The following is a 15,500-nucleotide window of genomic DNA, read 5'->3' as shown; positions in this document are numbered from 1 at the left end:
GACTAGAAGTATAAAATGGGGGATGCCAACAGGGGAAAACAAGCCTCCTTTAAGGTTGGCCTGCTCTCATATTTTGGAAGTGTTTGTCTAGTAAAATTTCTGTCTGCTTGAGCTAAACTGAGCTGTAACTTGCCTATTTTAAACACTTCAATCCATCATTCCAAATTTTTATTGGGAGGAGGTAAGAACTGAGGGAGAAAAATAAACTGACCTGACATTATGATTCTTTTTGCTGTTCAGTTGCTCAGTCATGTCTGACTCTTTGTGACCCCGTGGACTGCAGCATGCCAGGCTTACCTGTTCTTTACCGTGCCCTGGAGCTTGCTCAAACTCATGTCAATTGAGTCAGTAATGCCATCCTACCATCTCATCCTAGATGAGGATGAGATCATCCCTCATCCCGTTCTCCTTCTGCCTTCAATCTTTCCCAGTATCAGGGTCTTTTCCAATGAGTTGGCTCTTTGCATCAGGTGGCCAAAGTATTGGAGTTTCAGCTTTAGTATCTGTCCTTCCAATGAATAGTCAGGATTGATTTCGTTTAGGATTGACTGGTTTGATCTCCTAGCAGTCCAAGGAACTCCTGAGAGTTTTCTCCAACACATCTCCCTTTTTGAGTATTTGACATTTCTAAATGTATTTAAGTTTTGCCTTAGAAGTTTTTTGTATATATGTAAATTTCTTATAAATTTAATATCCAATTGGGGTTTGGCTAACTTATTTAATATTTTAAGTATATTTTATAAAAATATATTGAAAATATTTGATATATTGAACACTGTTTTGGGGAGGGTAACTTTGCTTTTAATAGTGATATAAAATGAAAATATCCAATGAAACCATTTTATAAAGCTCTATTGGAGTGGAGCTTTTATAAAGCTCTATTTAGATGTCTATTACACTTTTCTTTCAAAAAAGAATTAAATTTCTGAACAAGCAAGATTTACTTTTGTAGGTAGAGACCTTGCTTCTTGATGACCTTTAGCGCTTCTCATGTTACTTCATTTCATTTAATCTATATTTTTGTAAGGTGGATATTAAAATTATTGTTTTAGAGAAGAGAAAACGAAGGCTTGATACTTTTGAACTGTGGTGTTGGAGAAGACTCTTGAGAGTCCCTTGGACTGCAAGGAGATCCAACTAGTCCTTCCTAAAGGAGATCAGTCCTGGGTGTTCATTGGAAGGACTGATGAAGCTGAAACTCCAATATTTTGGCTACCTGATGCAAAGAATTGACTCATTTGAAAAGACTGATGCTGGGAAAGACTGAAGGTGGGGGGAGAAGGGGATGACAGAGAATGAGATGGTTGGATGGCATCAGGGACTCAATGGACATGAATTTGAGTATGCTCTGGGAGTTGGTGATGGACAGAGAAGCCTGGCCGCGGCAGTCCATGGAGTCGCAAAGAGACACGACTGAGTGACTGAACTGAACTGAACTGAATGGTGGAGTCACGCTCTGAATGCAGCCTCTCTGGTTCCAATAATGAAGCTCTTAATCATTTCATTATAAGTTACCACTATTTTTTTTTGGTATTAAATGGGAACTTTTATGAGTTGCTTGTTTGACATCAATTTTTCAAGAGTGTAGGCTAAAAAAGAATCTGTAAAGAAAAGGGCCCTGCAGATGCTTCTGACGCATACACAATATAAACCTGAAGAAAATTATGTCATAGCAAAAGGATTGCACATGATTGGGCAAACATTTATTATACATTATTTTAGGATCATTTGTACCTCAAAGTTCATATGGAACGGCATTACTTTGGTAAGAATTAACGCTACACCTCCAAGTCCTAGAATATAAAACCAAAGTCAAAACAGACGTCCAGATAATTAATATTTTAAAGGAGCACGAGAACGGAATTGTTTAGGGTTTTTATTTGTAGTTCCCCTGGGCCAGTCTCTGAGTTATGATTTTTAGGATTTTTTTTCCCCCTTTCCAAGGCGCTAAAGATCTTCCTCTTTTCGATTAGTTTTCCCTGGGAACAGCTAGGACTTTACACATGCCTAAAATATTTGGGGACTGATGATGGGCATGTAAGAACCAAAAAAAAAAAAAAAAAAATTTAGAGAAGAAAGCAAAGTGAAAAACAAATGCTTCAGGGTCAAAAACTGAAGAAAACCAAGCCACTTCGTTTAGAAAATGTGTGCAAACCAAGTCCACTGCTTCATTTTACCTCTTCCACTCTAGGCACTGCGTGCTGAGTGTTAGGGTAACCAGGGAACTGAGGTTGCCCCGGTAACGTAGAAAGCGCGGAGAGCTTCAACGCTTAGGGCTCTAGGCAGCCCTTCCGGGCCCGCGTGGTGGGAGGGGTGGAGGCCAGACTCTCGCGAGAGCTGTGTGTGTGCTCCTCTACGTCTTCGCGGTTGGCCTTAGGGCTGCGGCGGCCAGTCGGGGGCAAGGCGCCCGGAGCGTTTCAGATGGCTACTCAGCAAGGAACGCCCTCCTCGGCCCTGCGGGTCCTGGAAGAAGCGTTGGGCATGGGCTTGTCGGCTGCCGGGGACACCGCGGAGGCGGTGGCTGCCGAGGGTGCCTACTACCTGGAGCGTATCCTTCGCGTGTAGGCGCGGCACCCAGACGCTGGCCGCGGTAATGGGTGTTGGGAGCGAGGGCGCCCTTTGAAGCTTGGGGTCCGCCAGCTGGTAGAGGCGCCTGTTGGATCTCACGGTGGTGTTTCGGACACCGCGACCCCGGAAACCTACCACTGTAATTTTTCGCCTTGTTGTGGTTGTAGGCTGATGTGTTCCTGTTGGAAAAAGTTCGTAGTCACCACTCAGTAAACTTTGCCATTTTGTTTAAAGTAGCCCCACAAATTAATCCAACCCTCATTTCACTCAGTGGTTTTCTTAAGCCAGGCTCCCCGACCCGCCCCCCCGCCCCCAATCCTTCAGAATGCCGTGAAAGTAAATTCCGTAGGGCAATATCCAGAGGTTAAGGAAAAAACCGCTCCCTTTAGGCTTTAACATCAGGATGTCCAGTCAGATCCTGTAGATGGCCCAGTTGTCCAGTGCTTCTATGATTTGTTTTGGTAGCAACGACCTACTGGATAGTTTCATTGTGGGCTACTTGATGATGATAACTCCCCCCCGCCCCCCCCCCCCCCACCCCTTTAGCTGCTAAATGGTATCTTGGTGAGCTGACAAGTCTCAGAGATGCTACGAAGAAATCAGATAAGACAGTGTTGAGCAGGTATCAATGGAAATAACTAGAGAAATTGAATAGCCACATGTGGATGTGTAGGCTAACTATTTCTTGGGTAAAACTTTTGAGCTCCTCTAAATTAATGTACGGGAGAAGGGGAGGGTTCATGAGAAAGGTAACTATTCTTCTGGCAGATAAGAGAGAGATCTGTTTTATTCTTAAAGGTATCAAGGAAACTGCAAAATCTGTGTTTTTTTTCTTTTGTTGTTGTTCAAATATAATCCACCTGGATTTAATTCAAGATTTAAGAGATCCAACATTGATTCATTTTGTAGGTTTTTAAACTGATTAACCTGTCCTGACTCAGACCTAGTATACATCCCTGCTACAAAGAGCTTTGAAGAACTTGATTGAAAAGCTCAAACAAAATATATGTATTTTATTCAATGCAGGCATGATATTTATAAGAGTGTGTTTGAATAATTTGAAAGCAATTTGAGAGAAACATGTGGGTGCTCTAGTGTTTTAAGTGAGGTTTCATATTCTGTTCTCCTGACCCTTAACAAGCTGTCTTTTCCAGTAATATACCTTTTTAAATTAAAAAACAATTCAGCGACTCTTTCATAGCTGATTTATATCTAAAACAAAGTTATTCAATAGCCATGCTAGTGATAACCAGGTATCTTATATCTGCCTGCATTATAACGATTTCTGTCACAGTATTTTGAGTGTTAATATGAGACAAATAGAGTGAGGTAAGTTTTTGCAAACATCTTTATGAAATAAGTCATGAGACTCCAATATAGTTCAACTTTCACTAATGAAAATCTGGTTTACTTAATTTGCATGGAGGTCATTGAGTTGCAACTGCCAACATATCAGACTTTTCCAAGTTATCACATTTACAAATATAAGCAACTATAACTTTTTCAGGTCAGTCGCTCAGTCATATCCAACTCTGTGACCCCATGAACCACAGGAAGTCAGGCCTCCCTATCCATCACCGTCAGTGTCTATCCAAACCCATGTTCATTGAGTCAGTGATGCCATCCAAACATCTCATCCTCTGTCGTCCCCTTTTCCTCCTGCCCGCAATCTTTCCGAACATCAGGGTCTTTTCAAATGAGTCAGCTCTTTGCATCAGGTGGCCAAAATACTGGAGTTTCAGCTTCAACATCAGTCCTTCCAATGAACACCCAGAACTGATCTCCTTTAGGATGGACTGGTTGGTTCTCCTTGAAGTCCAAGGGACCCTCAAGAGTCTTCTCCAGCACCACAGTTCAAAAGCATCAATTCTTCGGCACTCAGCTTTCTTTATAGTCCAACTCTCACATCCATACATGACTACTGAAAAAACTATAGCCTGGACTAGACGGATCTTTGTTGACAAATTAATGTCTCTGCTTTTTAATATGCTGTGTAGGTTGGTCATAACTTTCCTTCCAAGGAGTAAGCATCTTTTAATTTCATGGCTGCAGTCACCATCTGCAGTGATTTTGGAGCCCCCCCAAAATAAAGTCAGCCACTGTTTCCACTGTATCCCCATCTATTTGCCATGAAATGATGGGACCAGATGCCATGATCTTAGTTTTCTGAATGTTGAGCTTTAAGCCAACTTTTTCACTCTCCTCTTTCACTTTCATCAAGAGGTTCTTTAGTTCTTCACTTTCTGCCATAAGGGTGGTGTCATCTGCATATCTGAGGTTATTGATATTTCTCCTGGCACTCTTGATTCCAGGTTGTCCTTCTTCCAGCCCAGCGTTTCTCATGATGTACTCTGCATATAAGTTAACTAAGCAGGGTGACAATATACAGCCTTGACATACTCCTTTTCCTATTTGGAACCAGTCTGTTGTTCCATGTCCAGTTCTAACGCGTGCTTCTTGACCTGCATACAGGTTTCTCAAGAGGCAGGTCAGGTTGTCTGGTATTCCCATCTCCTTCAGAATTTTCCACAGTTTATTGTGATCCACAGAATCAAAGGCTTTGGCATAGTCAAGAAAGCAGAAATTGATGTTTTTCTGAAACTCGGTTACTTTTCGCTGGTCCTACGAATGTTGGTTCCTCTGGTTCCTCTGCCTTTTTTAAATCCAGCTTGAACATCTGGAAGTTCACGCATTGCTGAAGCCTGGCTTGGAGAATTTTAAGCATTACTTTACTAGCGTGTGAGATGAGTACAATTGTGCGGTAGTTTGAGCGTTCTTTGATATTGCCTTTCTTTGGGATTGGAATGAAAACTGACCTTTTCCAGTCCTGTGGCCACTGCTGAGTTTTCCAAATTTGCTTACATATTAAGTGCAGCACTTTCACAGCATCATCTTTTAGGATTTGAAATAGCTCAACTGGAATTCCATCACCTCCACTAGCTTTGTTCATAGTGATGCTTCCTAAGGCCCACTTGACTTCACATTCCAGGATGTCTGGCTCTAGGTGAGTGTGCATGATCATACGATTGTGATGATCTGGGTCGTGAAGATCTTTTCTGTACAGTTCTTCTGTGTATTCTTGCCACTTATTAATATCTTCTATTTCTGTTAGGTCCATACCATTTCTGTCCTATAGTGAACCCATCTTTGCATGAAATGTTCCCTTGGTATCTCTAATTTTCTTGAAGAGATCTCTAGTCTTTCCCATTCTGTTGTTTTCCTCTGTTTCTTTGCATTGATCGCTGAGGAAGGCTTTCTTATCTCTCCTTGCTATTCTTTGGAACTCTGCATTCAGATGGGTATATCTTTCCTTTCCTCCTTTGCTTTTTGCTTCTCTTCTTTTCACAGCGATTTGTAAGGCCTCCTCAGACAGCCATTTTTCTTTTTTGCATTTCTTTTTCTTGGGGATGTTCTTGATCCCTGTCTCCTGTACAATGTCACAAACCTCCGTCCATAGTTCTTCAGGCTCTCTGTCTATCAGATCTAGTCCCTTAAATCTATTTCTCACTTCCACTCTATAGTCATAAGGGATTTGATTTCAATCATACCTGAATGGTCTAGTGGTTTTCCCTACTTTCTTCAATTTAAGTCTGAATTTGCCAATAAGGAATTCGTGATCTGAGCCACAGTCACCTCCTGGTTTTGTTTTTGCTGACTGTATACAGCTTCTCCATCTTTGGCTGCAAAGAATATAATCAATCTGATTTCAGTATTGACCATCTGGTGATGTCCATGTGTAGAGTCTTCTCTTGTGTTGTTGGAAGAGGGTGTTTGCTATGACCAGTGTGTTCTCTTGGCAGAACTCTATTAGCCTTTGTCCTGCTTCATTCTGTACCGCAAGGCCAAATTTGCCTGTTACTCCAGGTATTTCTTGACTTCCTACTTTTGCATTCCAGTCCCCTATAATGAAAAGGATATCTTTTGGGGGTGTTAGTTCTAGATGGTCTTGTAGGTCTTCATAGAACCATTCACCTTCAGCTTCTTCAGCATTACTGGTTGGGGCATAGACTTGGATTATTGTAATGTTGAATGGTTTGCCTTGGAAATGAACAGGGATTATTCTGTCGTTTTTGAGATTGCATCTAAGTACTGCATTTTGGACTCTTTTGTTGACTATGATGGCTTTTTAGGATTTTTTTTTTAATTGAAGTAAAACCTATGTACAATATTATATTAGTATGAGGTGTACAACATTGTGATTCATTATTCTTATACTTTATGAAATATTTGCCACTAGAAGTCTAGTTACTGTAGGTCACCATACAGAGTTTTGCAATATTATTGATTATATTCCCTATGCTGTACATTACTACACCACGACATATTTGGTTTGTAAGTGGGAGTTTGTACCTCTTAATTCCTGACATATTTTTCACCAGTCTCCCCATATCCCTGATCTCTGGAATCCATTAGATTTTTTTTTCTCTTGAGACTATTTCTCTTGAGCTTGATTATTTTTTATTGTTAGAGTCTACATATAATTGAAACCTTACAGTATTTGTCGTTTATTTAGTATGATACCCTGAAGGCCCATACATGTTGTTTCAAATGGCAAGATTTTAGTTTTCTTATGGCTGAGTAGTACTCCATAGTATTTATGTGTACTACATCTTCTTTATCCATTTATCTGTTGATGGAAACTTAGGTTATTTCCACATATTGACTATTGTAAATAATGATGCAATAAACATAGACTGCATATATCTTTTCAAATTAGTGTTTTGTTTTCTTCAGATAAGTACCCAGAAGTGGAATGTTTGGATCATATATTAGTTCTCTTTAAAAATTTTTAAGGAACATTTTTACTGTTTTCCATAGTAGTTGCACCAATTTACATTCCCCTAAACAGTGCATGGGGGTTCCCTTTTCTTCACATCCTCACCAGCACTTGCTATTTCTTGATTTTTGATAATAGCTATGCTGACAGGTGTGAGGTGATATCTCATTGTGGTTTTTGTTTACTTCTCCCTGATGATTAAAGATGTTGAGAACCTTATCATATGTATGTTGGCCATCTAAATATAGTCTTTGAAAGAAATGTCTATAGGCCTCTGCTCATTTTTAATTGGTTTATTGACTTTTTTGATGTTGAGTTTTGTGAGTTCTATACATATTTTTGATATTAATTCCTTGTCAGATATATGATTTGCAAATATCGTCTCCCATTCAGTAGACTGCACTTTCTATTTTCATTTTGTTATTTTTTTGTTGTTATGCAAAAGTTTTCTAATTTGATGTAGTCTCATTTGTTATTTCTGCTTTTGTTTCTTTTGCCTGAGGAGACAGATTGAAAAAATCACAGAGCATACTACTGCCCATGTTTTCTTCCAGGAATTTTATGGTTAAGGTTTTATATTTAAGTCTTTGATCCATTTTGAGTTTATTTTTGTATGTGGTGAAAGAAAATGGTCCAGTTTCATTCTTTTGCTTATGGCTGTCTAGTTTTCCCAGGACCATTTAAAAGAGACTGTATTTTCTTCAGTGTATAGTTTTGCTTCCTTGATTGAGTGTCCATATAAATATGGGTGTATTTATGGGTTCTGTATTTTGTTACATTTATATATCTGTTTTGTGACAGTTTCTTACATTTTTTATTATTAAAGCTTTTTAGCAGTGTGATAATTCCAACTTTGTTTTTATACATTAAGATTGTTTTGATATTCAGGGTATTTTGTTTTTCCATACAAATTTTAGGTTTATTTTTTACAGTTCTATGAAAAATGTTATTGATGTTTTGATAGGGATTTCATTGACTCTGTATGTTGCTTTGAGTAGTGTGAGTATTTTAGCAATATTTATTCTTCCTATCCATGAGCCAAAGATGGAGAAGCTCTATACAGTCAGAAAAAATAAGACCGGGAACTGACTGTGGCTCAGATCACGAATTCCTTATTGCCAAATTCAGACTTAATTGAGGAAAGTAGGGAAAACCACTAGACCATTCAGGTATGACCTAAATCAAATCCCTTATGACTATACAGTGGAAGTGAGAAATAGATTCAAGGGATTAGATCTGATAGAGTACCTGAAGAACTATGGATGGAGGTGTGTGACATTGTACAGGAGGCAGTGATCAAGACCATTCCCAAGAAAAAGAAATGCAGAAAGGAAAAACAGTTGTCTGAGGAGGTCTTACAAATAGCTGAGAAAAGAAAAGACATGAAAGGCAAAGGAGGAAAGGAAAGATACACCCATTTGAATGTCGAGTCCCAAAGAAGAGCAAGGAGAGATAAGAAAGACTTCCTAAGTGAACAATGCACTGAAATAGAGGGAAAAAATAGAATGGGAAAGATTAGAGATCTCTTCAAGAAGATTAGAGATATCAAGGGAACATCATGCAAAGATGGGTACTATAAAGGACAGGAATGACATGGTCCTACAGAAGCAGAAGATATTAGAAGAGGTGGTGAGAATGCACAGAAGAACTGTACCAAGTCACGACCCAGATAACCAGGATGGTGTGATCACTCATCTAGAGCCAGACACCTGGAATGTGAAGTCAGGTGGGCCTCAGAAAGCATCACTACAAAAAAAGCTAGTGGCGGTGATGGAATTCCAGTTGAGGAATTTCAAATCCTGAAAGATGATGCTGTGAAAGTGCTGCACTCAATATGCCAGCAAATTTGGAAAACTCAGCAGTGGCCACAGGATTGGAAAAGGTCAGTTTTCATTAAAATCCCAAAGAAAGGCAATGTCAAAGAATGCTCAAACTACCGCACAATTGCACTCATCTCACATGCTAGCAAAGTAATGCTCAAAATTCTCCAAGCCAGGCTTCAACATTACGTGAACTGTGAACTTCCAGATGTTCAAGCTAGATTTAAAAAAGGCAGAGGAACCAGAGATCAAATTGCCAACATCCGTTGGATCATCGAAAAAGCAAGAGAGTTCCAGAAACAATACATCTGCTTTATTGAGTAAGCCAAAGCCTTTGACTATGTGGATTATAACAAACTGGAAAATTCTTCAAGAGATGGGAATACCAGACCACCTGACCTGCCTCCTGAGAAATCTTTATGCAGGTCAAGAAGCAACAGTTAGAACTGGACATGGAACAACAGACTGGTTTCCAAATTGGGAAAGGAGTATGTCAAGGCTATATATTGTCACCCTGCTTATTTAACTTATATGCAGAGTACATCATGAGAAATGCTGGACTGGATGAAGGACAACCTGGAATCAAGATTGCCAGGAGAAATATCAATAACCTCAGATATGCAGATGACACCACCCTTATGGGAGAAAGTGAAGAACTAAAGAACCTCTTGATGAAAGTGAAAGAGGAGAGTGAAAAAGTTGGCTTAAAGCTCAACATTCAGAAAACTAAGATCATGGCATCTGGTCCCATCACTTCATGGCAAATAGATGAGGAAACAGTGGAAACAGTAGCAGGCTTTATTTTTTTGGGCTCCAAAATCACTGCAGATGGTGACTGCAGCCATGAAATTAAAAGACGCTTGCTCCTTGAAAGAAAAGTTATAACCAACCTAGACAGTATATTAAAAAGCAGAGATATTACTTTGTCAGCAATGTTCCTTCTAGTAAAAGCTGTGGTTTTTCCAGTAGTCATATATGGATGTGAGAGTTGGACTATAAAGAAAGCTGAGCACCAAAGAATTGATGCTTTTGAACTGTGGTGTTGTTCTCCACAGCTTGAGAGTCTCTCTTAAGAGTCCACTGGACTGCAAGGAGATCCAACCAGTCCCTCCTAAAGGAAATCTGTCCTGAATATTCATTGGAAAGCCTGATGCTGAAGCTGAAACTCTAATACTTTGGTCACCTCATGTGAAGAACTGACTCATTTGAAAAGACCCTGATGTTGGGAAATGTTGAAGGTAGAAGAAAAAGAGGATGAGATGGTTGGATGATACCATCGACTCAATGGACATGAGTTTGAGTAACCTCCAGGAGTTGGTGATGGAGAGGGAAGCCTAGTGTGCTGCAGTCCATGGGGTCATGACTGAGCAACAGAACTGAACTGAACTGATCCATGAGCACAGTACAGTTTTCCATTCCTTTGTGTTGTCTTCAATTTATCATAGATTTATGTCAATTTTTTCAAATGCTTTTTCTGCATCTATTGAGATCATCATGTGTTTTTAACCTTTTATTTTGTTAATATGTTGTATCACATTGATTTATTTGTCCTTATTGAACTATTCTTGAGTTCATGGATAAATCCCAATTGATTATGATATATGCTCCCTTTCTGATTGTTTCTGTAATTTCTTCTTATATTCTCTTTCCTTGTGGTTTGATGATTTTCTTTACTGTTATATTTGAATTCTTTCCTTTTACTTTTAGTATATATTATAGGTTTCTATTTGTACTTGCAAATCTATATATACAGCAGTGTATTCAATAGTTGCTTAAATTTTCAAGAATTATGAAAGCACAACCTTTTTACCTCTCCATGTTTTATGTTTTTTATTTAATATTTTTCATCTTTTGCATTGTGTATTCCTTAACTACTTATTGTAGTTGTAGCTGTTTTTATGCCTTTGTCTTTAACTTTCACAGCTTTTTAAATGTTTGATCCTTTTCCTTTTCTATTTATTTGCTTTTACTAGTGAAATTTTTTTCTTTTGCATATTTTCTGATTTCTTGCTATGACCTTTCTTTCTACTTAGAGAAATCCCTTTATCATTTCTTATAAAGCTAGTTTAGTAGTGATGAATTCTTACTTTTTGTTGTCTGGGAAATTCTTTATCTCTCCTCCAATTCTGAATGATAATATTGCCAGTTAGAGTATTCTTGGTTGTAAGTTTTTTTTAGCACATTAACTGTATCATGCCCCTGTTTTCTGACCCATAAAGCTTTTGCTGAAAAATTGGCTTTACCTAGGGGTTTCCTTGTATGTGACTAGTTGTTTCTTTTTGCTGCCTTTAACATTCTCTCTTTATTTTTAAATTTTGCCATTTTAATTGTAGTATGTCTTGGTGTGGCTGTCTTTGGGTTTATCTTGTTTGGAATTCTCTGTGCTTCCTGGACCTAGATATATTTCCATTCCCAATTTAAGGAAGTTTTCTTCAAATAGGTTTTCTGACCTATCCTTGCTTCTCTCCGTCTGGGACCCCTATACTATGAATGTTAGCATGCTTGGTGTAGTTTTAGGGATTCTTAAATTATCCTCATTTTTTTATTTCTTTATTTTTGCTCTTTATACTGAGCGAGTTACACTATTCTGTTTTCCAGATTGCTTATGTATTCTTCTGTATCTTCCAACCAGTTGTTGATTCCATCTAGTGTATTTGTCATTTCATTTATTTTATTCTTCTCCTCTGGTTGGTTCAATCCTATATATTCCAGCTCTTTATTGAGATTATCACTGTGTTCATTTCTTATTTTGTATTTGGTGAGAATTTTTATGACCATTACTTTGAATTCTTTATCAGGCAAATTATCTCTTTTTCATTAGTTTTTTTCCAGGGGTTTTATCAGTTTCCTTCATTTAGAACATTTTCTCTGTATCCTCATTTTGTTATACTTTCTGTGTTTGTTTCCATGTTTTAAGCAAAACAGTTATTTCCTTCAGTCTTGAAGTCATGTTCATGTGTAGGAGCATCCCGCTATATATAGCATGCATGTGTAGGTTGGCTTTGGTGGGCTGGCTGGAACTGAAGTGGGCATGGGCTGGGAAAGAAGGAGGGTGTTGAGTCATGCTGAGTGTGGGCTGTCATGGCAGGGAACCTGGAGCTGCAGTGGGCACAGGTAAGGGACATACTACAGCGGATTTTGTAGGCATTATTCAGTCTGTTGCCTCTGTGATAGGTAGGATTCAGAGTGAGTGAGTTTGTGCATGAGCCCTTTAAGAGTGGAGTTTTGGTTTCTTGTCAGAGTCCTCTAGCTCTTCTGTGTGTAAGACCCATTGGTTTTCAAAAGTCATACTTCATGGAGCCTCATATTTGTCATGCAGGTCCCCTGTCCTAGAGTTACCAACGTGGGACTTGGATTTCTTGCTCTTTAGCTGGGCTTCCGTGGTTGTGATAGCCCCTCCCACTTGTGGGCTTCCTGGTGGCTCAGACAGTAAAGAATCTGCCTGCAATGTGGGAAATCTCGGTTCAGTCCCTTGTTTGGTAAGGTCCCCTCGAGGAGGGCCCTACCTGCTCCAGTATTCTTGCCTGGAGAATCCCCATGGATAGAGGAGCCTGGCGGGCTATAGTCCATGGGGTACAAAGAGTTGGAACTGACTGAGCTACTAAAAACAGCACAGCACTCCCACTTTTGTGGGTTGCCAGTCTATGGATGAGGGTCTTGACTAGATCTCACCTTTATCCCTCCTACATGTCTTCATGTTGTTTTTTTCTTTATATCCTAATGTAGCAGAGACGTTGTACTAGTCTTCAAGTTGTTCTCAGAGAGAGTTGTTATATATGTAATTGTAGTCTTGGTGTGTACTTGGGAGGAGGTGAGCTCAAGTTCTTCCTACTCTGCCATTTTGATCCCACCCTTCTTTTAGGATTTTATTATCCTTTTTGTGAATTATCTAGTCACTGCCTTTCCTCCATCTCTCTTTGGTTGCCTAGTTTGGGTTTCAACCAGAGGGTAGTCAAGAGGTTACTAAACATTTAACCAATCAGTTTTCCTGGATTCAGTCTTCAGGTCATGAGACTGAATGTCTTTCAGTCTTTAGTCATGAGAACTTTAACCCTTAGTTAAATGAAGTTTGAGGGTAACTATTGAATGCCAATTATTCCTGTATCCCTGGTAGCTCAGATGGTAAAGAATATGCTTGCAACAATGCAGGAGACCCAAGTTTGATCCCTGGTTTGGGAAGATCCCCTGGAGAAGAGGATGGCAACTCACTTCAGTATTCTTGCCTGGAAAAACCCCATGGACAGAGGAGCCTGGCATGCTACAGTTCATGGGGTCACAAAAAGTTGGACATAACTGAGTAACTAGCACAGAAAAAAAAAACAAAAGGTGATTATGTTAGTTGCTGAAGTGGGAACTTTTTGAGTTTAAAGTCTTTAATTTTCAGGTAGTTTAGTTGAGCTATCGCAGTAGATAAATAAAAATTATAATATGCAAATGATCAGAAATCTGATGTTCTCTCCTTTGCACATATACTTAATCACTTCTAATTCACTAATTTGGTCCTGGACTTTCCTTGTTTATGACTAAACAGTTGCTCCTAGGATACTAGACAATGAGCTGTTAATATTGACCAAGGCTTGTGAAAGAGCTTGACTCAGATTCTCCAGGAAATCACCCTTTACTTTACTCTTCAACATTCAGATATAAAGAACGTGTATAGGCTAGTGTGGTCCAAACCAGAAACCTAGCCATGATCCATGGGAGAGTGGCATCATTAGAAGTCTCACATTCTTTTAGCCAGTTTAGAGAATGTGTCCAGGAAACAGGATTATTATCGCTGAAACAACCCTCCTTTGTAACCGTCTAGCTACAATGGCGCCACCTGTTTCTCTTCCAAAGCACTTCATATCATTGCTTTTATGTTTTAAACATAAAATAATGCAAACATACATGATATTGTGTGAAGGTCTGTGTTTGTATGTTAATCACTCAGTCATGTCTGACTCTTTGACACCCCATGGACTGTAGCCCACCAGACTCCTCTGTCCATGGAATTCTCCAGGCAAGAATGCTTGAGTGGGTTGCCATTCCCTTCTCCAGAAGATCTTCCTGATCCAGGGATTGAACCCAGGTCTCTTGCATTACAGGTGAATTCTTTACTCTGTGAGCCATTGGGGAAGCCCCATACACGATATAGTTCTTATCTTAACTATTTCCAGAATTTTAAGAGATCTAGTCATGGAATATATGGATTCTTTGATGACACTCTTTTTTAGAAAGATACTAGCACCTTTGTGAAATATAAGGCTATATTTTAACTATGTTATCTATAAACTGGTTAGTGGGTGTCTCTAGTAATTGTAACAAAGGTTGATAGTCATTTATGAATGAATTCTCTATTAAAAATTAATGCTATTTGGAAGAGGTTTACAAGTGCAGTAGTGACCAGGGATGGTTGTCTTTTAATATGTGACTGCAGACATTTGGGAGTGCCTAATTCCAGTTGAGAGATGCAGGCTGGAATGAATTATACTAAGAAAGCTAATGCTTAATTGATTTTTTTTCTCCTTGTTGAAACAAAGGCCTTATTCAAGGAAGAGTAATGAAATGCATGAACTCCAGGGAAGTAGAACCACCAAAGTAGTATTGTTTTTGTTACCTACCCACTTTGTGCTGATTTTCTGCTTCCCTAACTGGCTTTTGATTATTATTTTGTCTTTCTAGGCATTTTAATACTAAAAATTTGACTTAAGACATCAGTTTGCTGGTCCCTGGAAAGATTTCATTTGGCCCCAGCAGCAGTTTTTGAGGGTTGACTGAGTTTAAGCCTGTCCTTTGAGGCTAATCAACTGTGGATGCAGGACCAAAGTCAGCTATTTCCAAAAAATGCAAATTAAGGATTCCAGATCCTGAAATATGGTGATCACTCTAAACCGATACCCTGTCTAAGATACATGTTCAGTTGCTTAGTCTTGTCTGACTCTTTGTGATCCCATGGACTGTAGCCTGCTAGGCTCCTCTGTCCATGGCATTTTTCCAGGCAAGAATACCAGAGTGGGTTGCCATTTCCTACTCCAGGGAATCTTCCTGACTCAGGGTTCAAACCCTCGTCTCTTGAGTCTTCTGCATTGGCAGGCAGATTCTTTACCACTAGTAGGAAAGACTGAAGGAAGCAAAACTGCAGTGGGAAGTATGGCAACAAATGTGCCAGTGATTCGCCATCTTTGGCCTGTATTTTTCAGTTAACTCACTTTATTTAAACTGACTTTGCTAAGAAAGTGAACATGACTATAATGTTTTGTTTTTACAGTACATTTCTTTTATTTCAATTTGATGAAATAAAATGTTGATCATGGAGAATCCACTCTAGATTTTAGATTGCCTCCAAGTACATT

General features: G+C 39.1%; 1 protein-coding gene across 2 annotated transcripts in view; it reads left to right on the top strand.

Moving 5' to 3' along the window:
• The first annotated feature begins 2,368 nt into the window (after positions 1 to 2,368).
• The window catches only part of SPAG16 (sperm associated antigen 16), a 964,274-nt gene continuing 951,142 nt past the window's right edge, over positions 2,369 to 15,500 (top strand). For both annotated transcript variants that reach the window (XM_043445512.1, XM_043445513.1), the window contains exon 1: positions 2,369 to 2,548. In XM_043445512.1, coding sequence (XP_043301447.1) covers positions 2,422 to 2,548 — 127 coding nt within the window. In that variant the 5' untranslated portion in view covers positions 2,369 to 2,421. The remainder of the gene's footprint in view (positions 2,549 to 15,500) is intronic.

Source organism: Cervus canadensis, chromosome 24 (assembly GCF_019320065.1).
Source record: "Cervus canadensis isolate Bull #8, Minnesota chromosome 24, ASM1932006v1, whole genome shotgun sequence".
In the NCBI taxonomy this organism is placed as follows: domain Eukaryota; kingdom Metazoa; phylum Chordata; class Mammalia; order Artiodactyla; family Cervidae; genus Cervus; species Cervus canadensis.
This window is presented reverse-complemented; position numbering and strand designations above follow the sequence as displayed.